General features: G+C 43.2%; 1 protein-coding gene across 14 annotated transcripts in view; it reads right to left on the bottom strand.

Annotated features, from left to right (window-relative positions):
- Window positions 1-22,640, bottom strand: part of ZFAT (zinc finger and AT-hook domain containing) — a 481,085-nt gene that overhangs the window by 249,236 nt on the left and 209,209 nt on the right. For 13 of the 14 annotated variants that reach the window (XR_003793519.1, XM_029222687.1, XM_029222683.1 and 10 more), the window contains one exon: window positions 21,966-22,016. The exons of the other annotated variant lie outside the window; for it this stretch is intronic. Coding sequence is in view for 12 of the 13 variants with exons in the window: in XM_029222687.1 (XP_029078520.1) it covers window positions 21,966-22,016 (51 nt within the window). In the remaining variant the exon portion in view is untranslated. The remainder of the gene's footprint in view (window positions 1-21,965; window positions 22,017-22,640) is intronic. 14 annotated transcript variants of the gene reach the window in all.

Raw genomic sequence — 22,640 nt, 5'->3', positions numbered from 1 at the left:
CATAATGGCAAGGGAGAAGGTTCCAGATGACCTGTGGGTAAAACTTACGGCCACGAGTCATGATTTCATAGCCTTAGTTTAACAACCCGGTCAATGGAGAGACAGAGATAAAGAAGGAGATAAACCACAAGTCTAACTGGTATTCAGGTGAATTTGGATCCAAAATGCTGGAAAAGATTATATAATCGTTACAACCTAAATTAAGTGGGCTGGTTGGTACGAGACAATTTAGACGCTGCTTGGTAGAAGCCAGGCTATTAGAACGTGGCAGCTCTGCACCAGGGGGAGACCTTGGTGTTGACGTGTGTACAGAGCCCCAGATGGCCTCACCTGCCACGCCTCTCTCACAAGGTGAGTCAGGCTCCGGGCCAGGTACCGCCCAGGGGCTCCTCCATGTCTCTCCTCTGCTTCTCCTCACGCTGTCAGGCTGCTCCTTTTTCTCAGCAACACCCCCACCTGCCCTCCTCTACCTGGCTAAAACCTCCAGGACAACTTTTGGGGCCCAGGTGAGCTGCCCCTGTCCCTCGGCGGGCCCCCAGACTGCTGTATGAGGCATTCATCCCTGCCCTCTGACGTGGCGCCCCCTTCTACTTGAGTTCCTTGCATCAGGCTCCATCTCTCTTTTTCTCAGTAACCTCGAGAAAGAACCGATTGATTCTAATACTGCACGAGCCAAGACAAGAAGGGGATGTGGCTGTCTCAGCGAAACATGTCATGACAGTGGAGATCAGTCCATCATCCGAAGGAGCAGGCTGGTCCAGTTAGATTCAGCACTGATCCATTCATTCGAAGCAAAGCCTCTAGTCCTGGATCCCCAAAGCATGAATCACCGGATTATACCAGCGAATATACCCACCCTCCCCCCACTTAAAGCAATGCGCCTCTTTGCTTTGGAAGGAAACAACACTATAGTGCTTCACAGATCTCAGCCCAACTGGATGAGTTCAACTTTTCCTTTATCCCCAAGTCACTAAACATGTCTATGCTTTGTCTGGAAACGTTCACCAGACAAGCTACCATTCATTCTGCAAAAGCCTTAGCTCACAGGCTACTCCCTGCACCTTCGCCTCTGAAACCTTCCCTAACTCCTAGGAAGATGTGACTTTTCCTTCCCACGTGCCCCCCAGCACCTAGGAAAACCCGGCGGCACGAATCCTGCTGCGGTGTAACTGTTCCCTGGAGGCCCAGCACCCCCTCCCCGACCCGCGCCAGGCTACAGCACCCGGAGAGCAGAGTCTGTCCCAGCGAGGCTCACCTGTGCTCCCTCGGCAGCCAGGCCAGCCCCGCACAGGTGGGCTCCCTACTACACCCATGTGGCTAAAGGAGAAAGGACAAACCACCTTCCTCTTTCTGTTACTGACTCCTGTAAGCCTCCCAACAACAACTAAAACTAAAACTCTGGATAGGACGTTTCTTCAAACGACATTAAATTTAACAACTGTAAAAGACGTTATTACATAGGGTGTGGGGAAAGAAAAGCCACAGCACGAGAGACTGCATTCACAACATGTAACCAAAAAAATGACCCACACCCCCGATATATAAAGAATTCCTGAAAACAAATAAGAAAGCAAAACCACTCAATAGAAAAAATGAGAAAATATTTGAACAATATTTTTTTTTAAAAAGGAACAAGAAATAAATACAAATGGCCAAAAAACATATGAAAAGGGGCTCAATTCCGTTAACCACCGTGAGAATGAAAATAAAGCCACACAGAGAGGCCAGTGCAGGCCCAGCAGGTTGGCCACCCTGAACATTCACCCTGGGACATAGAGCAACAGAGGCTCCAGGCCATGCACCTCTACTGCTGGTGTAGCCTGGTGCAACCACTGTGGAAAATGGTTGGGTATCGCCTCGTAAAGCTGAAGAGGTGCCCACGGCCTGCAAGTCCTCTGCAGTTGTGTTCACCCCGGAGAATCTCATAGACGAGCACACCAGGACATGCACACAGACAGTGCACAGCAGCAGAGCTTGTAACGGCAACACAACAGAAACAGCCCCACTGTCCACCTACGACTAAATGGATGAGCTGAGTACACGAACACTCCCACAAGGGTTGCACAACATGTTCTGTGTCCCACTGGGGAGTACGATGCCACAGAGGATGGATGAAGGATGGAGACATGCAGTCTCACCAACATAACGCTCAGTAAAGAAGCCAAGTTGAGAAAAAAGAATATAATAAATTCCATATATGAATCCATATATATAGATATATGCCCATATATAGATATACAGATAATATAAAGTTCAAAAACATGCAATGCTAAATTAGTTTGTGTAGGGATGTATAAATGGATGGTAGACCTACAAGGGAAACCAAAAAGTAGTTCTCAGCGAAGTCAGGATAAAGGTCACCTCTGGATAGAGGAAGGGGGTGGGCTCAGGAAGACCCCATGAAAGGGCTCTGAGGACTGGCAGTGGTCCATTTCTGGGCAGTGGGACATGAGTGTTCATGTCATAATCATTCATCACACCACATACTCGTGCATATGCAATATTCTGGAGGTACATTCTATTTCATAACAAGAGAAGTAAAAAAAAAATTGTTGATTAAATAGGTAAATATGTGACCAAAAAAAAAAAAAAACCTCTCCTCACAAGGTTTTTGAGGATTACAGGTAACTTAGATCAAATGCCTTGAATGACATAGCACTCAATAAGTGGTAGCCATTAGTAATGTTAATAACAACAATAGCAAAGGCACTTATACCCTGACATGTAAAGCTATCTTTACCCTTATTTTCGTTCATCGGTGTGACAAAAATCACGTTGATACTAGAACTGGGTTCTAGCATATCCGCCCTTCATAACCCAAAATGTCCATATCCACCCTTCATAACCCAAAATGTCCAAGAAGAAGACTGCAGTCGGGGTGTCTCTCTAAAGAGAGACCTGGTCACAGGCCTGGAGGAAATATTAACTATGACGCTGGCATCACCAAACTTAAATCAAGTTACACGGTGGAGAAAGATGGTCCTGGATTATGCAAGTGCTTCCCTGGGGCCTGGGCTGTAGAACACCGATAAGATTTACAGCCGTGCTTCTGCAGCTGAGAAAACCCGACAGGAAGATGGAATTTTTTTTCATAAATGTCTGAGGTGGCCATCAATTCCCTCAAATGCAAGCTAGCACCAAATCACCCTGAGAAGCATGCAGCTGGGCTGGGGGCAGGGCAGGACCCGGGGTTCTGGAGCACTGTTAATTCAGGGCTCCCCTCCCTCAGAGACTTAATTCAGTTATGTCTGAGACTTACGAGGCAGTTTCATCTCATCAGAGCCTGGAAAGGACAGAATGAAGTGTGACAGCTTCTTCTAACTGTCCTACCTGGATTTTATTTCTGGAAAGAAACAATCAGAACAGATGCTTCCCCACCGTTGGGCATGGAGAGCTCTGTGGTCCAGAATATTTCGCACAAATTTGAGTGGCAGGGGTTTTGGGGGGGCAAAGAGACCTGGGCTCAGGCGGGGATCTAGAGCTTCATAGCTGTGCAACTCCAGGCACGTTTCCTCATTTTAGCACAAGGAGTAGCGGTAACGTAAATAGAGCAGCCTGCGTGGAGACGCTATCAGATTATTATCGTTGACGGTTTAGACACAGAAACTCAGTGCAAACTGCCTTATTAAAAAGAAAAAGAAAGAAAGAAAGAGAGAAAGGGGAGGGGAGGGGAGGGGCATTCCTTCTGGCCTGCGTACTTGCATGTGGGATTTGAGGATGTCCATGTTTACATGTGGAGCACAGGAAGAAGGCCAGATCAAGGAGGGGAGCCAGAGTGCACTGGTGACAATGACCGTGAACCCTGAGTCCCTACCGCAGGCCTCACGACCACCTTGGGAAGAAACCTCAATTCCCACTTCCCAGGTGAGGATGCGGAGGCCCTGGGAGGGTAAGCGGCTTGCTGAAGGTCATACAGTCACCGGGAAAGCTGGGTGTGAGCCAAAGTCTGTCTGGGCCCCAAAGCCCACGTGCCACTCCCCTTGGCCGCTGGTGTACTGACTGCAAGGCCCCCCGTCAACAAGCCCCGCTTCAGCAACAATCTCCCCCATGGAAGGCTCAGACGGATGATTTCTGCAGTTCTCCCTATTATGGTATATTTTCAGCTTTGCAAATGACTTTGTGTTTCCAATTAACAGGATCAACAAGATAGTACTGTTTTCATAGTAGTGTTTCCAGCACATAAAGTTCTGGTACACAAACTACTCACTTTTCTTCCCCTTGTCTCCCTATTCCCCCCTTGGGGACCTGGCTCTGCACAGCCCCCCATCTGGACAGCCCACGGGGTTGCCTGCTACCCACCACTACCTCTAAAACTGCAGGTTAGACAGTTAACAGCACTGCCATACTGAAGTCCATCATGTCTACATTTCCACAGATTTTTAAGGAACACACCAGAAGAAGATTACCCACATTCCCTTTGACAGGAATCTCCTCTGAGATGTATGTCGAACATAACACAATAATGAAGCGAGGCTCACTATGCCTGACATAAGAAAACAACACGCTTCCAGATATTAAATCTGCTCTTTGCTAAGAGAACAGCTCCTGGTGGGCTGCACTGAGCATCCACCCCATGCAGTGCCTGACTCCCAGCAGGAGGTCACCAGCACTGGGTGAATCTACAGAACCCCATGACCTTGGGACCACGCCTGATTACATGTGCCTTTTCTCACTTTAACCTCACTGCCCCTCCCTACTGAGGGACGAAGTGCCGAGAGCGCAAGGCCACACAGTGAACTGAGAGCAGAGTGAAGGGCAAGTAGGGCCCAGTGATGAAGAGCCGCTGAACCCTGTGCCCTTGTGGCTACAAGCCTTCCAAGGAGCCCAGAGGCCCACCTCCACCTAGATGACTTCCAGGATCAGCCTAAGTCACTAAAGTTCTATAGAATCTATTCATTTACTCATTTGTTCACGCAACAGGTGTTTATTAAGTGTTGCCTCCCTGCTGAGACTAGAACAAAAGCTACAAGTGCTCCCACAGGATGCACATTCCAGCATCATAAACAAGGAACTACACAATCTGCCAGACGTCTTCAGACAGTGCGGAAAAAATAAAGCATTTGAACCAAGACCAGAAAGAGGAGGGAGACTCGCGTGGCTTTCTGGGAGAAGGGCAACAAGAAGAGGGGAGGGCAGGGGTGAGGCCAAGCGAGGACACGCGGTGCGCAGCGGGCTAGGCAGCCACCTGTGGTCTACAGGGTGTGGGCTCTAATTCGGGGGGTGATCAGAGGCCACTGCACGGCAGACAGATGTGGGGTTCGATATGCTATTTTTTTCTACTCTTTGATTCTCCGATAACCAGCATTTCCCAAGTTGTTTCACGAAACCTAAGTGCTGGAAGGGAACACTGGGGGGAAGAAAAGGGAGGAAGGGGTTCTGTGGTGAGGTAAGTTTGCGAATCACCGCACACTGCGCCCCTCCACACAATGCCTGTAACATCCCACAGAACCAGTGGTCTAAGGAACACACTCTGGAAAATCCCACCTTATGCCATCCTCCATCCCCCAGGTAGACCATGTCCCCCTGAGCCACATGCCTTACGCTTCTGCTGAGTCGCCCACTGTAGCCAACAGAGAGCAGTGGTTACCAGACTCGCAGAACAAACCATGCAAAACAAAAACCCCGACTGATTGGCCGCTGGCTTCAAAATCTCCCTACTCAGTGGTAAAGGCGCCCATGAGAAACTTCTTTTCCACTCAGAGAAATGTCATCGCATTGGATCTGTGAACTGCCAAGTCCCATTACCCACACAGGGTCATCCAGCAAAGCTAGTGGCCCTTTGAGAATGTTCTGGATGATGACATGGGCTGGGAGACTGACATGTTTCGCAGATTTACCGAGTGCATCCCCACAGCTGCTCCGAGAGCCCTTTCAGCAGAGCCACATGCAGGCCCCTCACCCTGCAGCAAGAGAAAAACACACTGGGCCAGGTCAACCGCCAAGAGACTGGATCTGTACCTCTGGGCTGGGAAGTGAGCCACTCAAAAAGAAAAACATGCATATTCATAGGAAAAAGGACAGAGATTGTAAATTATAAGACACACGGTGATGCCAATACGGGAAATTCCTAAAGAGCATCTGCGTCTGTAATCCTGGCTCCCTCACCTCCTCCTCTAGCCTGGGCTCAGAGGTAGATGTGAACGACGCACACGTAGAACCAAGTGGGGGGACGGGTAAACTAAGCCCCAACCTGACATACACACAACGAGCCAAAAGATGCACAGTCACAGGGGACCGACAAGGAGAAAAGGGACACAGGGGCAGAAGCAAAGAGACACACACCAGAAAGGAAAGGACCTGCATCCTAAGGAGGGCCGGGGGCAAGTGGATGTCCACAGACTCACATTCCTCGGGCTCAGCCCTTAAACAGGTTTGTGTCAAAGCTTTCAAAGCAATGTTGTCCGTGTGAATGAGAGGAGCACTCCGTCTCCTTGTCCCACTGGTGACCCTGTGGTCTACAACCCAAGCCTTCAGTCAAAGCTGCCCTGCACCATCTGTGCAGAAGAGAAGAGTTTTGCAATTTGTTTTTTTTTGTTTGTTTGTTTTTGACCCTGTCTCTTCAGGATTATAAGCCTGAGAGCACAAGGTTGGAACTTCATTCCTGGGTTGGCCACAACAGGGACAAATCCAAGCTTGGGGCCAAGGATCCAGAAAGAAAAAAGCCAGGTCTTCATATATTTCACCAAGCACAAAGTCACCTCTGTTGTAAAATAAGGCCCGAGACAAATTAAACAATTTAAAAGAATAAACGTTTTAAAACCATGGAGTACCACAAGTTCTAAAATGCCTTATGTTGAGGCAATTATCTCATCACAATAAATAACAGTAAATCAATCCATACTAATTGCTTCTCGTGCAAGAGCTTAGATGACTCTTCAAATGTTCTCCAATTATTGATTTTTTTTGTAATCGCTTATGCTGTCAAAATGCAGTATTTCCAGAGAATATACTGTACACTATTAGACAGGATTTTAATTTAACATAAGACAATCCAATTTCCTTTTTTTTATCCCCCAAAGTGCTTAAAAAATCTAAAATACAAGGAAGCTGAAGATGGTGTAACAGGTTTTTAGCAGAGACATCCCAGTTCAAAAGAACTTAATAAATGGCCCCTCTGACCACCCACCCCCCGCCATGGCCCTTCTTCCTCCTCATAGGCATACACATGCTTAAAGGAAAAAAGGGAAACATGTAATCTCAGATTCTCCACTTTCATGGAAATTAAGAGCTGAAAAGCAAAATAAACACCACCAACAGCAACCCTACAATGGACTTCTCACTCTCTTTGCCCCATGGTTCAGTAATTTCCACTCATCTTGGGAAACGCTATAGCTGCTAAGTTTACACTCACTCAGCATTCTGCTTAAAGATTTTGCTTGAGTCTTGATAGCTAAACATCTAACTGCAGGCTTATATAATCAAAGCAGTGAGGGGAAAAAAGGGACGAGGGAGCCAGAACGTCCCTCTGCTTGGCTTGAGAGTAGGAAAGTGGAGGGTAACGCATGGAGGGTAGGTTTGTCTACAAAGAGACAAGGCTCAAAATCCCAGCTCCTCCACTTACAAATTGTGTTACTCTCGAGTATGTTACTTAACTGGACTCTGTGCCTGTTTCCTCATCTGTAAAATGGGAAGATCAATACCTACATCATAGTAGTTTTGAGGGCAAAATAAGGTAACATACATGAAACACCTGTTGAAATGCCCAGCAGATGGCTATTATAAAAGGGATTGGTCCACCGGTCTTTTTTACTCTGACACAAGATACTTAAACATTCCAACACTGTGGCAGAAGTTTCTGATGGAAAGATGGAACCATCTCCTGGGTAACAGAAGAAGTTATAGCAGAAATAAAGCCAAAATGCTTGCTATAAGCAATGCCGGGTGACTCAGCGTTCTGGGGGATACTGAGGATCTCAGACTGAGGATTAACTTGAACTGTTTATAAATGTGTGGTTCTAAACATTCTGCTTCTTTGAGATATTTCTGTACTTTCACTTCCTTGTTTATTAAGTTTAGAGTGGAAACTAGGAGTAAATTAGTTCACTTCCTGGCTGAACTCATCCAAACACCACCTCTGTTCAATTTAGTATCTAAGCCCCTTACACAGCCTATGAGCTCAGCTGCCTGGCATCTTCTATATATATAACTTGATTCTGCTTCACATGGACACATTATGAACGCCTTTGGGACCCATTTCATTGTCAGAAATACAACAAGGGATTACACTAATTCCCTTTGATTTGTGGATATCAGTCGATCAGAAATTTTTGGTTGCTACAGGTTTCAAAAGCTATAGATTTTGCATGATAAGATAATACTATATTAACTCAATTAAAACATAGCTTTTAAAACATGATAGGGGGCTTCCGGGAAAATGGCGGAAGAGTAAGACGCGGAGATCACCTTCCTCCCCACAGATACACCAGAAATACATCTACACGTGGAACAACTCCTACAGAACACCTACTGAACGCTGGCAGAAGACCTCAGACCTCCCAAAAGGCAAGAAAGCCCCCACGTACCTGGGTAGGGCAAAAGAAAAAAGAAAAAACAGAGACAAAAGGATAGGGACGGTACCTGCACCAGTGGGAGGGAGACGTGAGGGAGGAAAGTTTCCACACACCAGAAGCCCCTTCGCGGGCGGAGACTGCGGGAGGCGGAGGGGGAGCTTCGAAGCAGCGGAGGAGAGCACAGCAACAGGGATGCGGAGGGCAAAGTGGAGAGATTCCCGCACAGAGGATCAGGGCCGACCGGCACTCACCAGTCCGAGAGGCTTGTCTGCTCACCCGCCGGGGCGGGCGGGGCTGGGAGCTGAGGCTCCGGCTTCGGTCGGAACAAAGGGAGAGGACTGGGGTTGGCGGCGTGAACACAGCCTGCAGGGGGCTAGTGCGCCACGGCTACCCGGGAGGGAGTCCGGGAAAAGTCTGGACCTGCTGAAGAGGCAAGAGACTTGTTCTTCCCTCTTTGTTTCCTGGTGCGCGAGGAGAGGAGATTAGGAGCGCTGCTTAAGGGAGCTCCAGAGACGGGCGCGAGCCGCGGCTAAAAGCGCGGTCCCCAGAGACGGGCAGGAGACGCTAAGGCCGCTGCTGCCACCACCAAGAAACCTGTGTGCGAGCACAGGTCACTATCCACACCCCCCTTCCGGGGAGCCTGTGCAGCCCGCCACTGCCAGGGTCCTGGCATCCAGATACAACTTACCCAGGAGAACGCACGGCGCGCCTCAGGCTGGTGCAACGTTACGCCTGCCTCTGCCGCCGCAGGCCTGCCCCGCCCTCCATGCCCCTCCCTTCTCCCGGCCTGAGTGCGCCAGAGCCCCCGAATCAGTGGCTCCTTTAACCCCGTCCTGTCTGAGTGAAGAACAGACGCCCTCCGGCGACCTACACGCAGAGGTGGGGCCAAATCCAAAGCTGAGCCCCTGGGAGCTGTGAGAACAAAGAAGAGAAAGGGAAATCTCTCCCAGCAGCCTCAGAAGCAGCGGATTAAAGCTCCACAATCAATTTGATGTACCTGCATCTGTGGAATACATGAATAGACAACGAATCATCCGAAATTGAGAAGGTGGACTTTCAGAGCAAGATTTATGATTTTTTCCCCTTTTCCTCTTTTTGTGAGTGTGTATGTGTAGCTTCTGTGTGAGATTTTGTCTGTATAGCTTTGCTTCCACCATTTGTCCTAGGGTTCTATCCGTCCGTTATTTTTTTTTCTTAATAATTATTTTTTATTTTATTTTATTTTACTTTATCTTCTTTCTTTTTTCCTTCCTTCCATTCTTCCTTCCTCCCTCCTTTCTTTCTTTCTTTCTTTCTTTCTACTTCTACTAATTCTTTCTTTCTACTTTTTCTCCCTTTTATTCTGAGCCATGTGGATGAAAGGCTCTTCGTGCTGCAGTCAGGAGTCAGTGCTGTGCCACTGAGGTGGGAGAGCCAACTTCAGGACACTGGTCCACAAGAGACCTCCCAGCTCCACATAATATCAAACGGCGAAAATCTCCCAGAGATCTCCATCTCAACGCCAGCACCCAGCTTCACTCAACGACCAGCAAGCTACAGTGCTGGACATCCTATGCCAAACAACTAGCAAGACAGGAACACAACCCCACCCATTAGCAGAGAGGCTGCCTAAAATCATAATAAGTCCACAGACACCCCAAAACACACCACCAGATGTGGACCTGCCCACCAGAAACACAAGATCCAGCCTCATCCACCAGAACACAGGCACTAGTCCCCTCCACCAGGAAGCCTACACAACCCACTGAACCAACCTTAGCCACTGGGGACAGACACCAAAACAACGGGAACTACGAACCTGCAGCCTGCAAAAAGGAGACCACAAATACAGTAAGATAAGCAAAATGAGAAGACAGAAAAACAGCAGATGAAGGAGCAAGATAAAAACCCACCAGACCTAACAAATGAAGAGGAAATAGGCAGTCTACCTGAAAAAGAATTCAGAATAATGATAGTAAAGATGATCCAAAATCTTGGAAATAGAATAGACAAAATGCAAGAAACATTTAACAAGGACCTAGAAGAACTAAAGATGAAACAAACGATGATGAACAACACAATAAATGAAATGAAAAAGACTCTAGATGGGATCAACAGCAGAATAACTGAGGCAGAAGAACGGATAAGTGACCTGGAAGATAAAATAGTGGAAATAACTACTGCAGAGCAGAATAAAGAAAAAAGAATGAAAAGAACTGGGGACAGTCTCAGAGACCTCTGGGACAACATCAAACGCACCAACATTCGAATTATAGGGGTCCCAGAAGAAGAAGAGAATAAGAAAGGGACTGAGAAAATATCTGAAGAGATTATAGTTGAAAACTCCCCTAATATGGGAAAGGAAATAGTTAATCAAGTCCAGGAAGCACAGAGAGTCCCATACAGGATAAATCCAAGGAAAAATATGCCAAGACACATATTAATCAAACTGTCAAAAATTAAATACAAAGAAAGCATATTAAAAGCAGCAAGGGAAAAACAACAAATAACACACAAGGGAATCCCCATAAGGTTAACAGCTGATCTTTCAGCAGAAACTCTGCAAGCCAGAAGGGACTGGCAGGACATATTGAAAGTGATGAAGGAGAAAAACCTGCAACCAAGATTACTCTACCCAGCAAGGATCTCATTCAGATTTGATGGAGAAATTAAAACCTTTACAGACAAGCAAAACCTGAGAGAGTTCAGCACCACCAAACCAGCTTTACAACAACTGCTAAAGGAACTTCTCTAGGCAAGAAACACAAGAGAAGGAAAAGACCTACAATAACGAACCCAAAACAATTAACAAAATGGGAATAGGAACATACATATCGATAATTACCTTAAATGTAAATGGACTAAATGCTCCCACCAAAAGACACAGATTGGCTGAATGGATACAAAAACAAGACCCATATATTTGCTGTGTACAAGAGACCGACTTCAGACCTAGAGACACATACAGACTGAAAGTAAGGGGATGGAAAAAGATATTTCATGCAAATGGAAACCAAAAGGAAGCTGGAGTAGCAATTCTCATATCAGACAAAATAGACTTTAAAATAAAGACTATTAGAAGAGACAAAGAAGGACACTACATAATGATCAAGGGATCGATCCTAGAAGAAGATATAACAATTGTAAATATTTATGCACCCAACATAGGAGCACCTCAATACATAAGGCAAATATTAACAGCCATAAAAGGGGAAATCGACAGTAACACATTCATAGTGGGGGGCTTTAACACCCCACTTTGACCAATGGACAGATCATCCAAAATGAAAATAAATAAGGAAACACAAGCTTTAAATGATACGTTAAACAAGATGGACTTAATTGATATTTATAGGACATTCCATCCAAAAGCAACAGAATACACATTTTTCTCAAGTGCTCATGGAACATTCTCCAGGATAGATCATATCTTGGGTCACAAGTCAAGCCTTGGTAAATTTAAGAAAATTGAAATTGTTTCAAGTATCTGTTCTGACCACAACGCTATGAGACTAGATATCAATTACAGGAAAAGATCTGTAAAAAACACAAACACATGGAGGCTAAACAATACACTACTTAATAACGAAGTGATCACTGAAGAAATCAAAGAGGAAGTAAAAAATTACCTAGAAAAAATGACAATGGAGACACGACAACCCAAAATCTATGGGATGCAGCAAAAGCAGTTCTAAGAGGGAAGTTTACAGAAATACAATCCTACCTTAAGAAACAGGAAACATCTCGAATAAACAACCTAACCTTGCACCTAAAGCAATTACAGAAAGAAGAACAAAACCCAAAGTCAACAGAAAGAAAGAAATCATAAAAATCAGATCAGAAATACATGAAAAAGAAATGAAGGAAACGATAGCAAAGATCAATAAAACTAAAAGCTGGTTCTTTGAGAAGATAAACAAAATTCATAAACCATTAGCCAGACTCATCAAGAAAAAAAAGGGAGAAGACTCAAATCAATAGAATTAGAAATGAAAAAGGAGAAGTAACAACTGACACTGCGGAAATACAGTGTCATGAGAGAGTACTACAAGCCAATCTATGCCAATAAAATGGACAACCTGGAAGAAATGGACAAATTCTTAGAAATGCACAACCTGCCAAGACTGAATCAGGAAGAAATAGATAATATGAACAGACCAATCACAAGCACTGAAATTGAAACTGTGATTAAAATTCTTCCAACAAACAAAAGCCCAGGACCAGATGGCTTCACAGGCAAATTCTATCAAACATTTAGAGAAGAGGTAACACCTATTCTTCTCAATCTCTTCCAAAATATAGCAGAGGGAGGAATACTCCCAAACTCATTCTATGAGGCCACCATCACCTTGATACCAAAACCCGACAAGGATGTCACAAAGAAAGAAAACGACAGGCCAATATCACTGATGAACATAGATGCAAAGATCCTCAACAAAATACTAGCAAACAGAATACAACAGCACATTAATAGGATCATACACCATGATCAAGTGGGGTTTATTCTAGGAATGCAAGGATTCTTCAATATACGCAAAACAATCAATGTGATAAACCATATTAACAAACTGAAGGAGAAAAACCATATGATCATCTCAATAGATGCAGAGAAAGCTTTCGACAAAATTCAACACCCATTTATGATAAAAACCCTGCAGAAAGTAGGCACAGAGGGAACTTTCCTCAACATAATAAAGGCCATATATGACAAACCCACAGCCAACATCGTCCTCAATGGTGAAAAACTGAAAGCATTTCCACTAAGATCAGGAACAAGACAAGGTTGCCCACTCTCACCACTCTTATTCAACATAGTTTTGGAAGTTTTAGCCACAGCAATCAGAGAAGAAAAGGGAATAAAAGGAATCCAAATAGGAAAAGAAGAAGTAAAGCTGTCACTGTTTGCAGATGACATGATACTATACATAGAGAATCCTAAAGATGCTACCAGAAAACTACTAGAGCTAATCAATGAATTTGGTAAAGTAGCAGGATACAAAATTAATGCACAGAAATCTCTGGCACTCCTATACACTAGTGATGAAAAATCCGAAAGTGAAATCAAGAAAACACTCCCATTTACCATTGCAACAAAAAGAATAAAATATCTAGGAATAAACCTGCCTAAGGAGACAAAAGTCCTGTATGCAGAAAATTATAAGACACTGATGAAAGAAATTAAAGATGATACAAATGGATGGAGAGATATACCATGTTCTTGGATTGGAAAATGACTCTACTAACCAAAGCAATCTACAGATTCAATGCAATCCCTATCAAACTACCACTGGTATTTTTCACAGAAATAGAACAAAAAATTTCACAATTTGTATGAAAACATAAAAGACCCCGAATAGCCAAAGCAATCTTGAGAATGACAAACGGAGCTGGAGGAATCAGGCTCCCTGACTTCAGACTATACTACAAAGCTACAGTAATCAAGACAGTATGGTACTGGCACAAAAACAGAAAGATAGGTCAATGGAACACGATAGAAAGCCCAGAGATAAACCCACGCACATATGGTCACCTTATCTTTGATAAAGGAGGCAGGAATGTACAGTGGAGAATGGACAGCCTCTTCAATAAGTGGTGCTGGGAAAACTGGACAGGTACATGTAGAAGTATGAGATTAGATCACTCCCTAACACCATACACAAAAATAAGTTCAAAATGGATTAAAGACCTAAATAAATGTAAGGCCAGAAACTATCAAACTCTTAGAGGAAGACATAGGCAGAACACTCTATGACATAAATCACAGCAAGATCCTTTCTGACCCACCTCCCAGAGAAATGGAAATAAAAACAAAAATTAAAAAATGGGACCTCATGAAACTTCAAACCTTTTGCACAGCATAGGAAACCATAAACAAGACCAAAAGACAACCCTCAGAATGGGAGAAAATATTTGCAAATGAAGCAACTGACAAAGGATTAATCTCCAAAATTTATAAGCAGCTCATGCAGCTCAATAACAAAAAAACAAACAACCCAATCCAAAAATGGGCAGAAGACCTAAATAGACATTTCCCCAAAGAAGATATACAGACTGCCAACAAACACATGAAAGAATGCTCAACTTCATGAATCATTAGAGAAATGCAAATCAAAACTACAGTGAAATATCATCTCACACCAGTCAGAATGGCCATCATCAAAAAATCTACAAACAATAAATGCTGGAGAGGGTGTGGAGAAAAGGGAACCCTCTTGCACTGTTGGTGGGAATGTAACTTGATACAGCCACTATGGAGAACAGTATGGAGGTTCCTTAAAAAACCTACAAATAGAACTACCATACGACCCAGCAATCCCACTACTGGGCATATACCCTGAGAAAACCGTAATTCAAAAAGAGTCATGTACCAAAATGTTCATTGCAGCTCTATTTACAATAGCCCAGAGATGGAAACAACCTAAGTGTCCATCATCGGATGAATGGATAAAGAAGATGTGGCACATATATACAATGGAATATTACTCAGCCATAAAAGGAAACAAAATTGAGCTATTTGTAGTGAGGTGGATAGACCTAGAGTCTGTCATACAGAGTGAAGTAAGTCAGAAAGAGAAAGACAAATACCGTATGCTAACACATATATATGGAATTTAAGAAAAAAAACATGTCATGAAGAACCTAGGGGTAAGACAGGAATAAAGACACAGACCTACTGGAGAATGGACTTGAGGATATGGGGAGGGGGAAGGGTAAGCTGTGACAAAGCGAGAGAGTGGCATGGACATATATACACTACCAAACGTAAGGTAGGTAGCTAGTGGGAAGCAGCCGCATAGCACAGGGAGATCAGCTCGGTGCTTTGTGACTGCCTGGAGGGGTGGGATAGGGAGGGTGGGAGGGAGGGAGACGTAAGAGGGAAGAGATATGGGAACATATGTATATGTATAACTGATTCACTTTGTTATAAAGCAGAAACTAACACACCACTGTAAAGCAATTATAGTCAAATAAAAAAAAATTAAAAAAATAAAACATGATAGTGTAATAATTAGTTAGCTGGTCTTCTGGGTTCCTACAGAGCTTAGTACCTAACTTTCTTGCAGCAGTTAACATACTTGCTGTTGCTTTTTATGCACAGGTGGCTCTCCCCAGATCCGTGAGCCAGGCAGACAGAGGCCTGGCTTCATCCCAACATCCTCTGCCCTGGCACACAGTGGGTGCACAGAAAACACAGCAAGGACTCCAGGGCTGGAGCAGGTCGGGGAAGAGAAAGTCCACCACCATCCTCATCAAAGGTACAAAGCCTTCACCAAGTACACTGTAGGCTCTCCTGAGGTTGGGCTGGGCAGAGAGGGGAGAAAGCTCTGCAAGGAGCAGAAAGCCAGAGAGAAACAGGACTGCCTCAACTACCACATACCAACCAAGGGCCACGTTCGCAATTACAGCTTTGAAAGGACAGCAGTCAGGCCTGCTATTCTCTGTACAGTCCCCACTCTAATGGCCTGATACAAAGAGGCATTTACTTTCCCATGGACAACAGCCTCTACTGTTCTTTCACACGTAGTATCTAGCATCCAGGTAAACATTATGATATATGCAAAGAAGAAAACGTGACCCAATTCAAGAAAAAAAGTCAATAGAAACTGATGCACAGATCACTCAGATATTGAAATTATTAGACAGAAACATTTAAATAATGATAAATAAGTTAAAGGCTCTAATGGAAAATACGTGTGAACAACTGATAATTTTTGGCAGAGAAAAAAATTATAAAAAATAACTAAATGTCAATGCTATAAATCAAAAAAACTCAGAAATGAATAATTCATTTGAGTATCTAAATAGCAGAACTGACATATGAGAGAAAGGATAAGTAAACTTGAAGATCAATACAAATCATATAAACTGAAACACAAAGAGAAAGAATTAGAGACAGAAAAAGAGACAGATCATCTGAATGCTGTGAGATATCAAAAAGTTTAATATATGAGGTATTATAGTCCTAGAGGAAAAAACGGAAGCAAATGAAGCATAAGTAATATGTAAAGACATAATGGCTGAGAATGGTCCAAACCTCCTGAAAGATATCAACCCACAGATCCAAAATCTCAGCAAGGTAAACACTAGGAAACCACACCTAAACATAATGATGTTAATATCATGAAAAAACAAAGAAAAAGAAAAATCTAAACCAGAGGGGAAAAAGAACCATTACATATAGGGGGAAATGATAAGGGTTAGAAATAATGAAAGACAAAACATAATGGGACAACATCTTTAGAGTGGTGTCCTCCTAGAAATCTATAGTCATCAAAATGTTCTTCAAAAATGAAGACAAAGAATTTCCAAATAGACAAAAGCTGAGATAATTCAACTCCAGCAAAACAGATATATATAACAAATGCCAATAGAAGTTCTCCAAACTAAAGGAAAATTTATCAGATGGAAGCTAGGCCTGCAGGAAAAAAATAAAGAACACCAGAAAGACTAAATATGTAAGTAAACATAAAAGACATTTTTAAGATTATATTTTCTTACATATATTTTAAATACTGACTAAACCAAAAAATAACACTACATTGAGGAGTTTAGAACACAAAGAGAAGTGATATGCATGACAACAAGAACCCAAAGGGTAGGAGGGGTGTAACGTGAACTATAATGATTCATGGTTCTTCCATTGTTCATAAAACAGTATATTTGCAGCTAGCTAGAATGTGTTAAAATACAGATGCATAGTGTGATGTCCACAGCAATAACTAAAAAGAAAAAAGAAAAACAACAAAGAAAGTATAGTTAAAAAGCAAAGAGAAAAAAAAAAAAAGCAAACAGGGACTTCCCTGGTGGCACAGTGGTAAAGAATCCACCTGTCAATGCAAGGGACACAGGTTTGAGCTCTGGTCGGGGAAGATCCCACATGCCATGGAGCAACTAAGCCCATGCGCCACAACTACTGAGCCCGTGTGCCACAACTACTGAAGCCCGCACACCTAGAGCCCATGCTCCGCAACAAGAGAAGATAAGAGCATCCACTGCAATGAGAAGCACATGCACCACAACGAAGAGTAGCCCCCACTTGCTGCAACTAGAGAAAGCCCGTGTGCAGCAACGAAGATCCAATGCAGCCAAAAATAAATAAATAAAATAAATAAATTTATTTAAAAATAAAAAAGCAAACAAATCCTAATTGAGGGCTATACTATAAAATACCTCGTCAGTACTCTTCAAAACTGCCAAGGTCATCAAAAACAGAGAAAGTCTGAGAAACTGTCAGATCCAAAAGCATCCTAAAAAGACATCATGACTAAATGTAATATGGTACCCTAATGGGATCCTAGAACAGAAAAAGGACATTAGGTAAAATCTAAGGAAATCTTAATAAAATATGGACTTTAGTTAATGATGTATTAATATTGGTTCATTAGTTGTAGCAAAGGTACTATTGTAAATGTTAGATGCTAACAACAGGAGAAACTGGGTATGTGGAATATGGAAACTCTACATATTACCATAACAATTTTTCTGTAATTCTACAACTGTTCTAAAGTTTAAAATTTACCTGAAAAGGAAAAGCTCTACTCTCAGGGGAAAAAGTCAAATGGAATACTAAAAACTACCTGATTCACCCAAAAGAAGCCAGAAGAGGAGGAGACAGGATCAAAGAACTGACATGACAAAGAAAATAAACACCAAGACCATACTTCTCAAGTGAGACATGTCAAAAATTACATTAAATGTAAATGGACTAAGCACTCCAATTAAAGAGCAGTGATTGTCAGCCTGATTGTGTGCGGGCACGTGGACGTGGACACACACACACACACATACAGGCAACAACAAGATCCAGCTATATGCTATTTACAAGAACACACTTTACATAAAAACTCAGATCGGACCTTTCCTTCACACAGTTCAAAACCCAGTGCAGCGGCTGGCAGATTATGATCTGTGGAGCCTCTGCCTCAGAACCACATGGGAATGTGGTATAGTCAAGGATGCTGGTCTGGCCTCTAGGTTTACGGAAAGAGAAGAATTAATCTGATGGGAAGGGTGGCAGGAGGCCAGAGCTGCTCCCATTAAAAAGAAAGCCCCCCAGCTCTTGTTACCAAGAGAGCAAGCCTGAGGCCCTCCCAGCACCTCCTCCCCTGGAGCTGGCCTGCACAGGGCTGATGGTCCAGGTCTGTCCAAAGCAATGGGGGCACATTCCTTCTAATCTGCTCCCTCAAATCAACCTCTCCTTCTTAATGTAGCCCTTGAAATAATGGTATCATTCTTCCCAATTTTCAAATAAGGAGACAGTGGCCCAAAAAGGCGAAGGATCAAAATCCCCAAAGTTCAGCTCGTTAGTAAGTAGCGGCATTAAGATTCTGACCCTTATCTGCCTAACTCCAAAGCCATAAAAGCAACAAGAGTAAAACAACACCAACACCTAAAAATATACATAAGGAAAACACAATACCTGGGAAATATTTAGTATGAGTGATTTACAAACGTAAATTGAAAGCATGATTAGACTGGTTTATAATCCTTGCTTTGGTTCTTTTAGGAATTGGAGTCATTTTTAAGAGACAGGGGAGGGAAAAAAGAGCCAACATTTTTTGATCATCTACCATGTACCAGATCCACTTCTCATAAAAGTGATATTGCCTTTAATATCTTCAATACCAGGAGACAGATATTGCCATCAACATTTTACAAACAATAAAATTGTATAAAGAAGTTAAATAACACAGCCTGTAAGTGGCACGGTCTGTCTAGTTCTAAACCTGAGTCTGTCTTGTTCTAAAAGCCTGTGTTTTTCTACAAGATCTCATTGCTCTCAGAAATTTTCAAGTGCCAAACAGAATCTCAATGAACTTCCAAATGGCACAGCTACCGTGGTACAAAAGGCATGGTCACTTTGAAAGAGAGTTTGGGGGTTTCTTACAAAACTAAACATACTCTTACCATACAATCTCGCCATCTCACTCCTTGGTATTTACCCAAAGGAGCTGAGAACGTATGACCACACAGAAACCTGCAAATGGATGTTTACAGCAGCCTTATTCATAATTGCCAAAACTCAGAAGCAACTAAGATGTCCTTTAGTAGATAAATGCATAAACTGTGGTCCATCCAGACAATGGAATATTATTCAGTGTTAAAAAGAAATGAGCTATCAAGCCATGAAAAGACATGGAGGAACCTTAAATGCAATTACTAAGTGAAAGAAGCCAATCTAAAAGGGCTACATACTGTACAATTCCTACTGTACGACATTCTGGGAAAGGCAAAACTATGGAGACAGCAGAAAGATCAGAAGTTGCCAGGAGGCAGAGGGAAGAGAGGGATTAATAGGCAGAGCAAAGAGGATCTTGGGGGCAGTATAACTATTCTGTATGATACTGTAATTGTGGATATATGTCATTATACATTTGTCCAAACCCATAGAATGTACAACACCAAGAGTGAACCCAAATATTAACTATGGGCTTCAGGTGAGTATGATATATCAATATAGGTTCATCAGTTGTAACAAATGTACCACACTGGTGGGGATGTTGAAAATGGGGGAGGCTGTATGTGGAGGGGGAGTGGAGCCAGGTGGTATATGGGAAGTCTCTATATTTTCCTCCCAATTTTGCTATGAACCTAAAACTAGTTTGGGGGGTTTTTTTTGTTGGTTTTTTTTTGGGGCTGTGCCGCATGGCTTGTGGGATCTTAGCTCCCCAACCAGTGATTGAACCCGGACCTCTGACAGTGAAAGCGCCAAGTCCTAACCACTGGACCACCATGGAATTCCCCTAAAACTACTTTTAAAAATAGTTTCTAAATTTAAAAAAATAGATAAGACTGGTAAAATCCAAATAAGGTCTACAGTTTAGTTAATAGTAGTGTCACAAAGTCCATTTCCTACTTTTGACAATATACTATAGCTAAAGATGTTATCACCAAGGGAAGGTGGGTGCTAGGTACACAGGAACTCCGAGACTTCTTGTGAGTCTAAAATTATTTCAAAATGTTTTTAAATTAAATAAAGCCACTTTTTATTATTGATGTACAAGGAGACTGGAACAGAATCCACCAGCCCTATGACTGAGAACATTTCTATCAGCAGAGTTATGGGTTCATATGAGCCTAATGGAGAAAACTCCACAAGTGAGTCTGCCTGGTGATCACATTGCTTACAGAATGGCATGCGGCTTGTTTATGTGCAAGAAGCAGAGAGCTGAACAGCTGGGCCAAGGGAACAAGACTGCTCCTGTTTAGAGACTCCTGGCTCAGCACTGGTTCCTCTCGTCCGAGCATCTTCTCTGGCACATCTTTAAGGTCGATTGTGTCAACCCCACCCTAGGGAATGCATGTTATTTAAGAAGCACATATAACACCTTCACTGTTTGTGAACCCTCAGTGGTTTGGTGGGCTTTGCCCAGTGTTTCATAGTCTTTGGATTTTAGGGTGACATAGAAATGCTTTTGGTATGATGTCCACTGTAGGGTTCTTTATAACAGCAAAAGCTGGAAATGACCAAACTGCCCAATTATGAGGGGAATGTTAAACTATGATACTCATCCTTATGCAGCCATTAAAAGTAGTTAATAAATGTATTTTCATAAAATGAAAAAAGGCCTATGAAATGAGGATAAAGAAAAAAGGCAATATTTATAATGCCTAAAGTATGTAGGTGCCCCCGTCTGGCCTCTGACTGTGAGGTTATTCTAACTCAGAAGTGAAGTATTCTCAGCAAACCATCTGGCCACTCATCTAAGCCACATTCTCCAGTAGAGCTTCATCACTGATAAAGCTGACATTTTAATCTCCATCAAAAAAAAATGCTCATTTACAGTGTGACCTCAACCATGTCTAAAAATATATCCAAAATTTCCCCCAAGGAAAAGAACCAAAAAGCATTTCCAAATCTTATTTCGTGAATACATTTTAATTTCATTCTTAAAATAAACGCATGAATGACACCATGTAATTTTAAAAGGTAATACAGGAGTTTGCCTTTATTACAGTGTTTCCTGACACAAATTATGTATTGAAAATTACACATCCAGATCTGGAAAGGCAAACTGGTTTCCTCTAGCAAGCCAACTGCAATGGATTAGCAGTATTTGCCCAAGATGTTGAAGTCTCATCTCGGATCAGTAAAATAGTGACGCTTGATTTCTTCATAATGTTTGCTGTGGGTAGGAAAAGGGAATGTAGGAGATGCATACTGCATATTTTCTGATATGGATGAAAATTTCTACCACACAGATAGATGTGAAAGGAAGAAAAAAGAGTGGGGGAATGCAGTGGGCAGAAAAATGCCCTCCCCAAAGATGACCATGTCCTAATCCCTGGAACCTTATGTGGCAAAAAGGAATTAAGACTACAGCTAGAATTAAGGTTACTGATCCTCTGACTTTAAGATAAGGACATTGTCCTGGGTTATCCAAGTGGGTGCGCTGTAATCACAGGGTCCATTCAAACTGGAAGAGGAAAGCAGAAGAGGAGAGTCAGAGGAGGAGAGAGATGAGGGATGCTCACCTGGCTTTGAAGACAAGACGAAGGGGCCACGAGCCGAGGAGTGTGGACGGCCTGTAGGAGCCAGAGAAGAGTAAGGAAATGGATTTTCTCTTAGAGCCTCCCCAGAAAGAACACGTCACCTGCGTGTTAGCTCAGTGCGACCTGTGCTGGAATTCTGAGCCACAGAACTATAAGACAATAAACTTGTGTTGTTTAAGTTACAAACCTGGAGTAATTTATCACAACAGTAATGGAAAACTACTACAGGGGTGGACAGAGAGGAAAGGGAAAGGGCAATTACAGTTAGGATGAGGGTGGCTGGCAGGAATCAATTTCATTTTGCCTCACCAGCCCCAGTTAACCAAGAAGCACGACTTACACGCATGTGTACAAGAAGAGCATCCCGACCTGGAGGAAGGGAGAAGCCCAGGGCTGAATTAGTGGTTCTCATTCAGGCTGAATCTCATCTGCAGCTGGGGCACCGCTCAGCAGGGGGACCCCTACATCCACGGAGAGGCCGTGGGAAACTGGCCATGACCCAGGGCCCAGCTTAGTCGGGCTCCCGAGGCCCCAGAGTACAGCCATGTGATGGCAGGAAAAAGCTGAGAACCACACATGAGAGGGACACCTTCAATCAAATCACCCCCAAATGCACTTCTGCACACAAACCAAAGATTCCACAAATCTGAGGAACAA

The sequence above is a fragment of the Monodon monoceros genome, unplaced genomic scaffold (assembly GCF_005190385.1).
Source record: "Monodon monoceros isolate NGI ecotype Baffin Bay Population unplaced genomic scaffold, NGI_Narwhal_1 Super_Scaffold_14, whole genome shotgun sequence".
In the NCBI taxonomy this organism is placed as follows: Eukaryota; Metazoa; Chordata; class Mammalia; order Artiodactyla; family Monodontidae; genus Monodon; species Monodon monoceros.
Note: the sequence above shows the minus strand (reverse complement) of the source record. Positions and strands in the feature narration are given on the sequence as shown.